We start from the raw sequence: 15,609 nt of genomic DNA, 5'->3' as shown, positions 1-15,609 counted from the left end.
CTGAGATATGGACTTGACCACCAAAACTTAACATTGTTCACTGATCCATGAAATGAAGTCGAGGTCAAGCGAAAACTGTCTGACGGGCATTAGGACCTTGCACGGTACACACATACCAAATATAGTTATCATATTACTCATAATAAAAGAGAAATTAACATTTCAAAAAATCTTAACTTTTTTTTCAAGTAGTCTCTGAACCATGAAAATGAGGTCAAGGACACACAGGTCATGTGACAGACTGAAACTTCGTAACATGAGACATCCATATACAAAGTATGAAGCATCCAGGTATTCTACCTTCTAAAATATAAAGTTTTCTTTTAAAGAAGTGAGCTAACGCCGCCGTCGCCGCCTCCGAATCACTATCCCTATGTCGAGCTTTCTGCGACAAAAGTCGCAGGCTCGACAACAACTTAACATTGACCAACGAACCATGCATTTTACAATCAATCCATACAACAAATATGGAGGAACTGCTGCTCTAGTTTCTGTGAAATGAACCTAATAAATTATTTTTTGGCCTTGACCAAGAGAGAAATTTACATGACAAAGTATTATACAATTTGTAAGCAGTCAATGAACCATGAAAAGGAGGATAACAAAATTAAAAACTTCCTAACATAAGGCATTTCCATACAAGGTTTGAAACACACAGTTCTATTACTTTCGAAAAGATTAAGTTTGTTTTAAAATTGTCGTTGTATTATTAGTTTCCCCGTGTTTCTCAATTTTTGACTTTCCTGTGAGACAATAAAATGATAATTACAACAGACAACTTAAAAGGATGCATCTCCAAGAGTCTCACGCCATGGATAAGTAGATGAAAGGAGATGTGAGGTATGCGTAGATTAAACAGAAGCACCAAGATTAAAGATACCAGTAATAATTGCATTTTCTTTGTATGATAAAATTTTACATCAAAATATTTATTAAAACAGATTTAATTTGATGTCATGTAAAATAAATGTTCAGTAATTTCATCGAAAAATTCATGTCATCAATTTTACTTTAATATTTAAAAATGGCTTTGTCTAGATCTTTCGGCATTGGCATGTTATATTTTACATGTGGCACAGAGTCTATTCTCTGTGTTTTGTCTTCTTCATCGCTATTTTCATCAGCAAACATATCACTGACCTTTTCTCCTGGGTTGATAGGTTTATTGTCAGGTTTCTTAAGTGTCATCGAAATTTTCTTAACATTTAGTTTAATTTTTGTGTCATGTGCAGTTGTTTCATTGCATGTCTCTGTTTTAAGAGCTGATTCAACTGTTTTATCCGTCGAGGATGCATTATCATTTTTCACCTTTTTCACTAAAGCGATTAAATCAAAAGCGTCCTTTTTCCGTGAAGACAATAAACTTTTCTCGTCATCTGATTTCTTTTCTAAATTAATGTATTTTTCATGACTACGATATCTATCTCGGCTTTCTTTCCGGTCTCGGTATTTATCACGCAATCGATCTCCATCTCGGCTTTCCTTCCGGTCTCGGTATTTATCACGCACTCGATCTCGATCACTACTCCTACTATGTTTCCTTCGACTGTCAGTATGTCCATATCGGTCAAAATCATCTCTGCTTCTTCTCCGTTCCCTACTTCGATCTCGATATCGGGACCGTTCATCTCTGCTATTGGATGATCGAGAATGATGTCGGTCTGGTGATCGATCACGAGCTTTGTCATCTTTTCTGTAACTTGTTATACCACTTTTCTGCGAAGAAACATCGATAGATTTTGACTTTGATCTGGATGATTTTACAGATGGAGAAGAGCTTGATGATAATATTGATTTTTTAGATCGGGAGCTAGATGATGATGACGACGAGGATGATGACGATGACGACGACGATGATGATGAACCAGAGCTACTTCTTGACCTTTTACGAGACCGAGATAACGAATGCGTCTGTATATTTGTGTCTCTACTGCTGGTATCCTGCTTTATATTTTTTCTTTCATCGAGTCGTGTTTCATGCTTCCTATCTTTTGCTTCTAAGTGCTCGTCAACATATACCTTCTCCTCATTTAATTGAATCCGGTCATCTTGACGACCCCGAACATCGTATCGGTCACGGTCATCTTGACGATCACGAACATCGTATAGGTCACGGTCATCTTGACGACCACGCACATCGTATCGGTCACGGTCATCTTGACGATCACGAACATTGTATCGGTCACGGTCATCTTGACACTCATGCACATCGTATCGATCACGGTCATAATGAGACTGATGTTGGTCGCGTTCTTGTATTTGTTTACTGTGTTCAAATGAATAACTATCATATTGGTTTCGCCTTGATAAATGTCCATCTCGATTATGATAATCGGTCGGTGAGTATCTTCGAGGATATTCGTATGCTTGGTATGCTTCCCGATTTTGATCAAACGGGTGTGTATAGTAGTCAGCAGGGTTTCGATCTAAATCACGATGTAAAATAAGGTCAAATGATTCTAACGGCTGGTGTGTTTGTAATGAACAATCAGATCTGTCATCGATGGTTGCACTATTCCGTTCTGGTAATTTGCTTGGATTTTCATCGTATAATAATTTTTCTTTAGTTTCATAATCGCGATTTATGTCAGACTCGTCATCATTTGTTTCTTTCACGTGCTGTTCTGAATTCTGTGAGGATAGATAATTGAATGTTTGATATTTCTCGGCATTTGCAGTGAAGTGTTGCATATATACCCGCTCGAGATCACCATAAGAGAAACTTGCCGTTGTGTCGGGGTCACCTTTATTATCGTAGCTTTCTTTTAACATGTCCAAACCAGGAATAGATTCAACTGGTTCAAACTCTGAAAAGAGAAAAGAAAACGCTGAGTTTACATTATTTTTTTAAGACTTCGTTGAACCTTAAAACTTTCAGTCTTCGCCAAAATTTATTAGGTATGTATTTTGAGAAAGCGAGATTGCACACTTTTAGATTCTATTTACTGTGAAAGTACTTTAATTCGTGGGTATCAATTTTCGTGGTTTGATCAATATTAACATGTTCGTGGGTTTTTAAATTCGTGGATTTTAGTTTTCTAATAAAAAAAATAATTGAAAAACTAAAGCCTTTAGAAACAAAGGTTACAAATAGTCTTGATTGAAGGAAATTGCAAAGTAAACATTGACCCGTGTAAATCGTAGTGATAACACTAATTAACCCATGATAAAGTGATCAACAGATTAAAGACCATCAAAGGTGTTAATTAGGCCATAAATATGTCACCTAAAGAAAACAGTAACATAAACAAATGCTTTAAACGTACCTTGAATTGTCAAATAATTCTTATCAAAATCAAGCCCAGCATGAAATTATTATTTCCCATATGTACGAGAACTATGAGGATATAAAATGAACACTTTATCATACTGGCATATCAATACCGGAAATCTGACTTTCGTCGATCAAAAATATCTTTTATGAGAATAAAAAGATCAACAGTTGTACAGTTTAGGTTATTAAAGATTAAATGGGTATAATCCTGCATACGGTTGTAGTTCTGTGACTGCTACTAAAGTATTCTCGGATTTGGCGTTATTCAATATTTCTCTAGATCATATCAATAGTCAAACCTACCGATGGGGATCTTTCCATGACTTGATTTGGACAATGGTTGTTTTATTTCGTTGGACACTTAAATTCGTGGATAAAGTCATCCACGAAAACCACGAAAATTGGTACCCCACGAATAAAAGTACTTTCACAGTATCTCAAAACAGTGTGACAAGATAAAATCAAAATGCTTGTGAGCACCTAAACGGTTCAGACTGCTTTTATTTTGCAATTCTGTGAATTCAAAATAACTCATTGAATTGTAATTAGACAGGCAAAAAAAATGATTTAGGGTTATCTTCCTTTGTTTGTGATTGTACATTTGTAGTCCATTTCTATAACAGATTCATACACCAAGAATTACTTATGTAATTTTTAATAAAGAAACGTTTTCTTGGCATGTAAGGTTATTCAAATACACCGTGATCATGTTGTAAATGAATATCTAAGTATAACACATCATTTATAAATTACAAGACACTGATTGCATATGACCCAAAGTATTATTACTTCACTGCACTATTTTGTTTGAACCATCAAAGATAGTGGTAAAGCTTGGAAGATTTTGATATCAAGTTAGTGCCATAGGGTTTACTGCTATTCATGCAATCTTTACCAAAAATATACTATTCATGGTAAAATGTTATAATAGGTGTACGAGGGAAAAGCATTTTACTGTCTCAGTCTAAATATAAAGCCGGTTCCTTCCTGTTAATCTTTCGAACTGATATATCTTGTTTAAATGATTAAATGGAAGAATTCGTTTGTTCCTAGTATCACTACAAGTATTTATTCAATCTGATTTAAATACAGATTATGTGCAACCAATTTGCCCATATGAAACAAGCGACGAGTCGACACGGGATCTGACTATTCATCAGATTGAGCAAACAAATATGTTGGACTCGGATGTGCGATCGGGCGATGCAGTGCGATGATCCCTTCCTTGAGATGTGTGATGGTCTAATAGACGCGTGATTATTAGTTTAAAAAAAATATAGATGTATGGCAATTGTCAAGTTGGTTTACATTTTTTTATTTTTATATATACATAAATACCGAACATTCAATATTTGCTCATGTTGCAGTAAAAAACACATGATCTACATGGTGTTCTATTTCATTTCTTGTTCCCATTCACAGCAGCTGTATTTATGACTCGGTTTTCAGTTATTGAAATTAGTATACTGGTTGTAAAGTAAAATAACCTTCGTATGTAGCTTCTATATAGTGGTTGATTTCTAAACGATTGTATGCTATTAATAATAAGTACACTACAACGTTAAAGTTACGACTTGAAATGCATGTTATGGAATATTTACCATAACTGTTTTAAATTAAACAGGGCTATACCCTTTGTGCTTTCCTTTAAAGAAAGCTACTCAGCTGACAAACAAATTGTTATCTACATTGGCATGTTAACATGAACAATACAAAATATATAGATTATGTAGTCCATCTGACATCCGCGTTACCAACCCACTGCCCTACCAAAAGTTATGTATAGCGGGACCCACAGAGATGGCTCCCATCTTTTATGATGTCTAGTTGGAGTTATTGCATATGAAACTAAACTACCTGTAGAAAAATTATTTCAAGCAGGAAAGCACATACTTATGTATGCGGTGATGTAGTTAATCTTTAATCCGTAAATTTAGAAACAATCCGGGTTAATTTATTATAAAAGTCAAACACTGTAATTAAATCTTTGAATATTGTTTTTATCGGTATAAATATTGAATTTTTTTTTGTCAATAATTTAAAACCTAACGATTATTCCTATACATATATGCACATTCATAATTCTATATTCTGTCGAGACCTGTATTTCGGCTTGCACAAGGTCATGTTTTTCTCCGACTATTAATTCGCGCTAAATTTATACAGATGTTGAATGTGTACTGATTTATTTTTATTAGTGTGGAACTAGTTTTAAGTAACTGTGTGTATTTTTAAGTTGTTTTGTGCTATGTTCCGATCTGATGAGTTAAGGCTATGCAGTCAACCGATGTTGGCAGTTTGTCAGTTTTGCACTACTGTCCAAGCTTTTATGGGTGGGTTTGACGTCCGGTCACATGTTCAACCCCGCCGCCACATTCTATATATGCCTGTCATTTAGTGATTGTCATTTGTTGCTGTATATCATATTTGTTTTCCGTTTATTGTTATCCCCCCCCCCACACACACACACACACACCGTAGTGGAGGGGGCATTTAAGTTTTACCTTTGTACGTCTGTTCGTCCGTCCGTACGCGTTGCAGGACAGAGTGTTGTTATTATTCTCAGAACAGCTTTCAACTTATTAAAAACGAACTATTTTTAAACTACATGCAGAAACAAGATTGATATTTTGAAACTAAAATGTTGATGATTAAATATCCTTATTGTCAATGGAAGCAATATTTTATATTTCGATTTCCCGTTCTATCATGAACAAATTCACTTGTTGAAAAAAATATAGAATCAAATAATTAAATTAAAATACCCCTATTACACACACACCCTTCATGTATCAATCTTCTATATCATACTTCACTCAGTTTGTATAAAATATAATATTTGAGACCTATTTATATCTATATACTAACGTTATATTGTGTGCTCATCAATTCATATAGTTGCCAAATGCCTTTTTTTAAATGTTTTCCAGTTTCGTTTTTTCTTCTTTAAATCATATATATCCCAACCACCCTCTTTGTTCATCCTTTTATGACTTTTATCCCACATTACAAAAGCATCTCATCCTCCTATGCTGAAAATGTTTTCAACTCGTTCACTTTGCAAGGTGCGTGTTTTCAATTAATTATTTAGTAGCTTTTTTTTAATGAATCGGTCACTGAGACATCTCTTTTCCGTTAATATTATTAACTATAAGGACATCTGTATAACAATTATTTTTCTGGTATACATTTGAGTGTGATAAGTCTCTGTCCATACGTAAATAGTTTCTCGTGAATCAGTAAAACACCGTACACACCCTCTGAGGTACGTTAACCTTTCTTTGTACGTTGTCACGTGACTAAAATCAATCAACACGCCATGACACGGCTCACACATACACAACACAACACTGTTGATTAGCGATTGATTTTGATTGATTAGACAATTCTGATTGGTTGAAGAGAATCACCCTGGAGGAATTACACAACAAAGACATTTTCTTTTTCGAGATAATTATTTTCTTGTCTGAATAACGGCCATACATTGTGAAAATGGAATTTAAATGTAAAATATGAAGTCGTCGAACGGGTTGTACACCTGGCAAAGTTTAAAGAAGAAATATAATGGATGCTCACACATCGACCACATTAGAAGCTTTAGAAAGAACAGCAGCTTGGGTACAGCAAGTTCAGAATAGAGTCGAGGAAATGAAAAATTCACCGAGCAGCTCTGCCCTGGTAAGGTTTTTGTTTGTATTTGTTAATGACGTATGTGTCTACATGATTTCCGCAATGTAATCATATTATTGAAGCAGTCCTGTTCCTTAGTTTTATTTAATAGTTGAAAAAATAAAATCTTTATTGATCCAGGCATTCATGGGGTAGTCTAACTAATCAATCTACAGTGTGAATACTGTAGAAGTGCACAAAAAAGGGGGGATTCATTGTTTTCGAGCAAGTACTTTTGAAACTAACCTAAATGCTAAAATGAGCACACACAATGCAGTATTGACAGTATAAATACAATGAAAAGACGATAAGATTAAGAGAGACCAAACTTGACCCCTATGGCCCATCAATTCTGTGGGAAAATTTTGGCTCCTACAGCCTACATTATTTAAGTTATAAATAATTCAACCACAGGATCCTTTTCATGAAAAATAAATAAATTTGTTAGTGACGATATGTATACAACAAGTCCAAATAATTATGAAGTTTTGAACTTCTTTAAGAAAAATTTAGACCCCTTCCTTAACAGCAAAAATCAAAAATTGCTTTAATAAGCCATAATTATTTGGACAATTATAGATAGATAACACCTCCATGGTCTTTGACAATACAATGTAGTTAGAATATTTAGCTGTCAGTTGTTAGAATATTCAGGTGTCGGCATTTATTTGGTTGTTATTGTGCATGTTTGAATTTTGCATCATGAATTAATAATACGACATCACAAGAGGTTGGATTATATTCTTCTTTTCATATTTTTTTATTTATTCCTATTTAAGTTATATGTATATATTACATGTATTATACATATATGTATTAGGAATAGATTAAAAAAAAGACAAAAAGATATTATTCAACTTCTTGTCTCATTATTAATTCATGATGCAAAATTCAAACATGCATTACTAACACAAAGGTTCCTGGTTCGATTCCCGTTTGGGATGAAAATTTCAGGAACTCAATTTTCGGCTCTCCCTTGACACCATTTGCGAGTATGGTCTTGAGGAAATGATGATAGTCCGTCGGATGGGGACGATAAATGGCTGACCCGTGTTAAGAGAGAGCCATATCTCTTGCACGTTAAAGACACCCTTGTAGATTTCGAAAAAGAGTAGGCTAATGCCGCTACAAGGCAGCACTCGCACCCGCAAAGTGGAAAGGGATTAATATAAGTTGCAAAACTTGTTTCCCAATCCACTATAAATAAATATGTTTAAACTAAACATGCATTAATACATATAAATGTACAAAATGTGTGTGTCTGTTCTTTATAATCAAAACAAGAAAGATTGAGGTTTATGTGGATATAATTTCCATCCAGTACAATATATCTATATTGTAGACATTTTCATCCAGTATAATATATCTATATTGTAGACATTTTCATACCAACAGCTATTTATTACATGAACAATAAATCATCCACCAAACTAGTTACAATATCACATTATTTATGCATGTACTAAGGAACAAGAAAGTAATCCTAACAACTTACAGAAATTCATAATAATTGTTTTGTACTATTATTGGTGTAAAGACTTACATGACCTATATTCAGCTTTATGGACTTCATATCAATAACACAAATAATGATAATCATTACTTTAATCAAAGGCAAGGACGGAGGGGGAACACTCAGTTTTCACAAAAACTTATTGAGTTATAATTACAAGCTAGAAAATATAAAGTCATAAATTACACGTATCATACATGTATACTTTTAAATGTAGGATACCAATTTAAAATTGCATCCAAATCTTAAGTATTTTTTTATACAACAAATTGGCAAAGGTTCGTTGATAACTTCATGTCAGACCAAATTTTATATTTTACAATATGCATTTAGTTCTTGCATTTTTAATTGGCTTAAACTATTTCCCATCCACAGAGTCATTATTACTGCCAAAATACATGTAAATGTATATTTACAACTTACAAGTATCGAACCTGACTGTTTTGTACAGGAATAGTACATTGAAATGTTGTGTTTAAAATAATGCAACAGATTTCTACTTGTTATTATTCTGTGTATTAATGTGATACAGAACAATTATTGTCCCTCATTCTGAAGAAAATCTTCAGTGATGAATAATGTAGTACTTCAAAGAAATATACAAGTGATGAATAATGTAGTACTTCAAAGAAATATACACATCATTAGTGCTTGTACATGTAACAGTAACAATAGATGTAGAATGGCTGCAGATATTGATTGTGCACAAAACTATTATTGATTATTTACAACTTCACACACACACACACACACTTTATATTCTCCTAGCAATACAATTGTGCCGTGGCAAGATAAGAATATTGAACAACATAAAAATGTCCATAAAAAAGTATGTGACAGTAAAAGACCAGAAACCACACTCATTGAGAGGAAGTTCAAATTTTTAAATACTTCACTAATGTTCTTCAATCAATAATATCTATTCCTTACTTTAATAAATTGGAATGATTTACAATTTTCTGTCACTGCAATTTCTGATATTTTGGTAAAGACACAGGTTAAAAAAATATTTCACGATATGTTGTTGGCAAATTATATTTGTTAAACATTTCAATATGTTACTTGTGATCAAGATCAAACCTTTTTTTTGTGAAACAAGAGCCACAGATCTTAGTACATGTACATGTAATAAAAAGTCATGTATGTTAATTTAATCAAGTAACTAATTAAGGTCTTTCCTTTTTCTAAAGGGAAAGACCTTACTGTATTTCTTCTGTTTATTATTATTCTTCCGCCAAACTTTGACGAAGTTAGCAGCCTTAACTGTAAGACGTGTCGCTTTCATGTTCACACTTTGTATCGTTGTCATGAATACCTATCTGGAACTCACCCTGTGAGTCGAAATATTTTGTCGGTTCGGAGTAATCCCTCCGAAACCCAAAAACCTTGTTACCGTTCCAACACCGTAACCGTAATAGGTAGAAAAAAAACAAAGGGTGAAATTTGTTCAGGACCAGACCCCGGTTCTTCGTCACATTTGGATCGAAAGGATTCAACAACTCATTGGTAGGGTTATGCCCCTATTAAAATTAACTGGTGTCAGTTGGCCACCCAAACTCAGAAACCGTAAGTCGTAGACACCTAGGATCTTCACCATTCATCATCAATTCATGAAAAATACCTCAAGGTCAAATGTGTATGTTGACCTTGACCTTTGACCTAACACCTTGTTACCGGATAATCTCAGCAACCATTAAACTTACAGAAGTTTTAAATAGTGGAAAATGTTTGGGTCATTACGGCGCAACTTTGTTACATTTTGACCGAAGAGATTTGACCTTTTTGTAAGGGGCATAACCCCTGTTTTAGGTTTCTGAAAAGACAAAATCAGCTTTTACTATATAACCAAAGGTCCTAGACCCATGGGGTCTTCAGCAATCACATTGGGGACTGACCTTGACAAAGGTCAAAAGGTCAAAGGTCAAGGTCATGTCCCAGATAGAGAATTTAGTGTTTTTAACCTTATATAAAGGATTTTTAGTGTGTTTTCAAGCTTTTTAAGGTTGACCTTGACCTTTGACCTTTCAACTTTTTATTGGATATCTCAAAAACGATTATACTTACAGAAATAGTAAATAGTGAAAAATGTTGAGTTGACTAAGGCGCAACTTTTTTACAGTTTGACCGAAGAGCTTTGACATACCCTTAAGGGGCATAACCCCCGTTAACGGTTTCTGAAAAGACAAAATTAGCTGTAACTCTTGAACCAAAGGTCCTTGACCCATTGGGTCTTTTATAATGACATTGTGGAGCAATGACCTTTACAAAGGTCACAAGGTCAAAAGTCAAGGTCATGTCCTAAAAAGCGAATTTGTTGTTTTTGTCATATTTTAACGGTTTTATGTGTGTTTGAGAGCTTTTCAATGCATTCTACGACTATTGGAACATGTATTTTACATTACGAAAAGGAAAGACCTCTCAATTGTTCAAGAACAATTGACATTTTAATATATATTTATAATACATTTGTACATGTGTGTGTACACCTGTAGATCATATATATAAGAAAAGAGCATAAAATTTATGTCTTTAGTAAACAATTAACTTGTTATAGATACATTCCTCAAAAGACACATGTACATGTCAAATGCATGTACATGTACAATGTACAGTACATGTATCTAAAAATGTTTATTGAGTTCCATATTACATTTTTAATTGTCTACCTAAACTTGAAGCCTTTAGATATGTACAACTTTAGTTAAATTTTTTCACATATTTTTGCTCAGTCAATTATGTACATTTTTAACATGTATAAGGCAAATGAGTATTAAAAACAATACATACATGTATGTACCCTATTTATTATGTTTATAAAGTAACACATGTGATTGATGAAATCCCAACTTAATCAATCTAATTTTAATTAGATCCTTAAAGAAAGCTCCCGTTATGATATGTTGATACATTGCCCAAGTGAGAACAGGATCAGTTAATATAAAGGATCTAATTTTATCAGATAGTAACTACATGTAAACTGAAATCGCAGTCACTACAGACACACACATAAATATATTACTACAGCTATACAGTCAAATATACTTTTTATGACATATATATATAAATACATGTATGTATGAAAACTCACACCTAATCTTTTCAATACATTGTACTTTCAGGAGAGTACAGTGGAGGAAATGAACATTGTTGATGAGGATGATGTTAAAATGGAACCATGTGAAAAAGATGATAATAGTTTGACTGACCATCATGATGAAGCTCTCAAGATGGCACAAACTTTTCCTCCTTATATACCAAAGGGCAAAAATGGAAAAGCCATTAATTATGTAAGCTTATTCAAGGGCTTAATTTTTCCTGTTTCGTAAGATTTTTTTTCCAATATAACTTTCCTATTTGTTCTTCAAAAGAAGTGCTACTTGTATTCAGTTTAATAATATCTATATATGATATCAGTTACTTGAATATAGTACTGTAACTTTTATTATTTTTATTTCTGATATATATACATACATGACATATATAAAGTGAAAAGGTCTTTTTAAAAGCCTCTGAAACTAAAAATGTACTAATGTAGCTGTACATCATGTACATGTAAAAAATATCAACATAGATGGAATATGATATTCCGATTAGCAACAAATGTCTGCTGTGTTTACAAGACCTAGGTGGATTAATAAAAATATTAAGAAGATGTGGTATGATTGCCAATGAGAATACTATCCACCAAAGATCAAATGAATTGGAAGATGTTAACAATTATAGGTAAACGTACTGCCTTTCCAACAATGAGAAAAGCCCATTCCATATAGTCGGCTATGAAAGACCCTGACATGAAAAATAAGAAACAATTCAACTGGGAAAACAAACAGCATCATTTATAACAAAATAATTTACAAAAAACAAATATGTCAGACATGAACCGACGTCAACCACTGAACTACAGGCTCTTGACTTGGGACAAGCACATACAGAATGTGGCAGGGTTAAATATGTTTGTGAGCGCTAAACCCTCCCCTAACCTCGGACAGTGGTGTTACAGGATTCAATGTAGTTGGACCAGCTGTCATAATATTCAGTGATCAGTTCATATGTTGAGTTTAATAATGTCATTAACAATTTCTTTTTTTCAGTCTCACATTGATGTCAAACAGACTGTTAAAGACTTTAAAGAAGCTTTGGAAAAGTTTGGTATTTCACAAAGGTTTGCCTGTACACATATCATGGAAAACACAAGTCAAGGCAATCTCAGTTTCTTGTTGGATAAAGGAAAGAATAAACTTTGGTCAGAGATCAGCCCGAGGGGAAGAATACCTTACATTAGAATGAGACGTTGGTTGGATAGCCCAGAGGAACAAAAAGCCACAATGGATTTATTACACAAGTCAAAAGGTAATTGTATTTCCATCAAGTTACTTTGAAATTTGTTTAATCCTGGAACATGGGTAGCTGTGACACTACAAAATACTTTTCTTATCATAATTTCATAGTAGTGAAAATATGCATATAACTTCATTCTTTTATAGGAATAGCAATATACAATGTATATAGTGGAAGTGACCAAACATCAGTAAATTCCATACAAATTGTATACCATATTTCATAAAAACAGCATTTAATCTACAGTTTTTAATTGTGTGTAAATATACAATGTAAGAAAGAAGATGTGGTATGATTGCCAATCAGACAACTATCCACATGCGACCAAACGACACAGAAATTAGCAACTAAAGGTCACTGTACGGCCTTAAACAATAAGCAAAGCCCATACCGCATAATCTGCTATAAAAGGCCCTGAAATGACAAATGTTAAACAATTCAAACAAGAAAACTAACGGCCTAATTAATGTACAAAAAAGAAAGGAAAAACAAATATGTAACACACCAACAAACGACATACACTGAATTACAGGCTCCTAACTGCATGGTTATATTTTGCAAACAAGTTTTGATTTCAAAATGGAAAGATCATACTCACAGAAAAATACATGTATTGCATTTTATTTTTACTTTTTCAGATTACAAGAAAGGAACTAGAATTAGTGGTGATACTGTATTGACAAAGAGAGAGAAGTTTTCTGTGTTTCAATTATTAGTGCTATGTAGAGTGTTTGAGGAAGATAATAATCCTAGTCTATCAACACGAGCTCTCCTTGCAGATAAACTAGAAGCTCCATTAGAGCGCATAACAATCTGGTTCCAAAACCAACGTGCAAGAGGTTTTCCAGCTAAAAAATTTCTAAAGGAGTCTAATATGGGTAAAGATCCTGTTGATATTCAGTCATTTTCAGGGTTGTCTCCCAAAAAAGACCATGGAATGAGAAAGTCAAACACACCCTTATCTAATGGACCGTCAAGTAGTAATTCAAATTCACAGTTAACACCTCAGCAAGTGGAATCAAACAAACAATCAGTTCCTCTATCCCAGGAACATGAGGCACATATACAATCATGTATCAGTTCTGTTTTAGGATCATCAATTGGTCAGAACTTGCCTACTACGTCAAGTTCTCAAATGAGCACTGCCCAGATGCCAACGTTTCCATTTCCGCTTCAACTTTTAAGTATGGCACAACAGCCAGTCAAATCTGAACAGTCAGCATTATCATTAGCAATGACAACAGGACAAACTTATTCACCTTTCTTGGGATTTCCTCCGAGTATTTTTACATCAGCACAAACAAATGTTCCACAAAATACAGTTACCGATGCTGATGCTTTGAACTTAATGAGAACGTGTCGTCCAATGACTATCAAACAGGAACCCCGTGACCCATCACCTTTTCCTGGAAATTCAGACTGAAATGTGAAAGTCTTTAAAAGATATTAAATCCAATGAAATTACAATGTATGAATATTTAATTAGTGTCAATTGTATGGTATATATGAATGTATTTTATTGTATGCACTTTTTTTTTTATATGTTTAGTGTTGCAGTGAATGAAATTTAGAAATGGTTTCTAGATTCTGCTGGGAGTGTGTGTTTGAAATGAAATTTTGATAATCCAAAAAGTATCAATAAAATTAAAGAGCTGGGAGAAAAAATGACTGGAAAATGATTATTTTTTGTTCAGCTGAAACTGAATTGAAGATGACTTTTACTTCAATCAAAAAATTGTCAAAACATACTCTTTATATTAAAGGATTATGTGTGAAAGTCACTGGTTGATGCATTAATATATGTTTAATGTTTCTGAAGAATAATTAAATTGATTAATGGTAATAAATTATGTGTCAGAGATACAATTTTGATTTTCTTCTTTTTTAATCATGAAAATTAAATTGTGAATATTATTATACGACTGCAAAAATTGAAAATTTTTTTAGTCTTATATTGGTATCACATTGGAGTAGTTGTCCGTAGACATTTGGTTTTCGCATTTTAACTGTAGTAAAAGTAAATAGAAATCTATGAAATTTAAACACAAGGTTTATGACCATAAAAGGAAGGTTGGGATTGATTTTGGGTGTTTTGGTCCCAACAGTTTAGGAATTGGGGGCCAAAAAGGGCCCAAATAAGCATTTTCTTGGGTTTTCGCACAATAACTTTAGTATAAGTTAATAGAAATCTATGAAATTTTAACATAAGGTTTATGACCACAAAAGGAAGGTTTGGATTGATTTTGGGAGTTTTGGTCCCAACGAATTAGGGGCCAAAAGGGTCCAAAATTAAACTTTGTTTGATTTCATCAAAAAATTAATTATTGGGCTTCTTTGATATGCCAAATCTGACTGTGTATTCAGATTCTTAATTTTTGGTCCTGTTGTCAAATTGATCTACATTAAGGTCCAAAGGGTCCAAAATTAAACTTTGCTTGATTTTAACAAAAATTGAATTCTTGGGGTTCTTTGATATGCTGAATCTTAACATGTACTTAGATTTTTTATTATGGGCCCAGTTTTCAAGTTGGTCCAAATCGGGGTCCAAAATTAAACTTTGTTTGATTTCATCAAAAATTGAATAATTGGGGTTCTTTGATATGCCAAATCTAACTGTGTATGTAGATCAGGGCTCAAAATTATTATATTAAGTATTGTGCAATAGCAAGAAATTTTCAATTGCACAGTATTCCGCAATATCAAGAAATCTTCAATTGCACAGTATTGTGCAATAGCAAGAAATGTTCAATTGCACAGTATTCCGCAATAGCAAGAAATCTTCAATTGCACAGTATTGCGTAATAGCAAGAAATCT

General features: G+C 33.4%; 2 protein-coding genes across 2 annotated transcripts; one reads left to right on the top strand and one right to left on the bottom strand.

The window, feature by feature from the left end:
• Window positions 1-870: 870 nt before the first annotated feature.
• Window positions 871-6,484, bottom strand: LOC143064891 (uncharacterized). Its single transcript, XM_076238080.1, has 2 exons — window positions 6,143-6,484; window positions 871-2,807 (listed from the first exon to the last, which is right to left on the bottom strand). The coding sequence occupies exon 2, from the start codon at window positions 2,770-2,772 to the stop codon at window positions 1,012-1,014; it is 1,761 nt and encodes a 586-aa protein (XP_076094195.1). The 5' UTR covers window positions 2,773-2,807; window positions 6,143-6,484; the 3' UTR covers window positions 871-1,011.
• Window positions 6,485-6,572: 88 nt separating this feature from the next.
• Window positions 6,573-14,660, top strand: LOC143064892 (uncharacterized). The gene is made up of 4 exons (XM_076238081.1): window positions 6,573-6,952; window positions 11,576-11,743; window positions 12,548-12,806; window positions 13,433-14,660. Exons 1-4 carry the CDS (start codon window positions 6,839-6,841, stop codon window positions 14,215-14,217), a joined length of 1,326 nt encoding a protein of 441 aa, XP_076094196.1. The 5' UTR covers window positions 6,573-6,838; the 3' UTR covers window positions 14,218-14,660.
• The last annotated feature ends 949 nt before the right edge of the window (window positions 14,661-15,609 follow it).

The sequence above is a fragment of the Mytilus galloprovincialis genome, chromosome 2, assembly GCF_965363235.1.
Source record: "Mytilus galloprovincialis chromosome 2, xbMytGall1.hap1.1, whole genome shotgun sequence".
NCBI lineage: Eukaryota > Metazoa > Mollusca > Bivalvia > Mytilida > Mytilidae > Mytilus > Mytilus galloprovincialis.
Note: the sequence above shows the minus strand (reverse complement) of the source record. Positions and strands in the feature narration are given on the sequence as shown.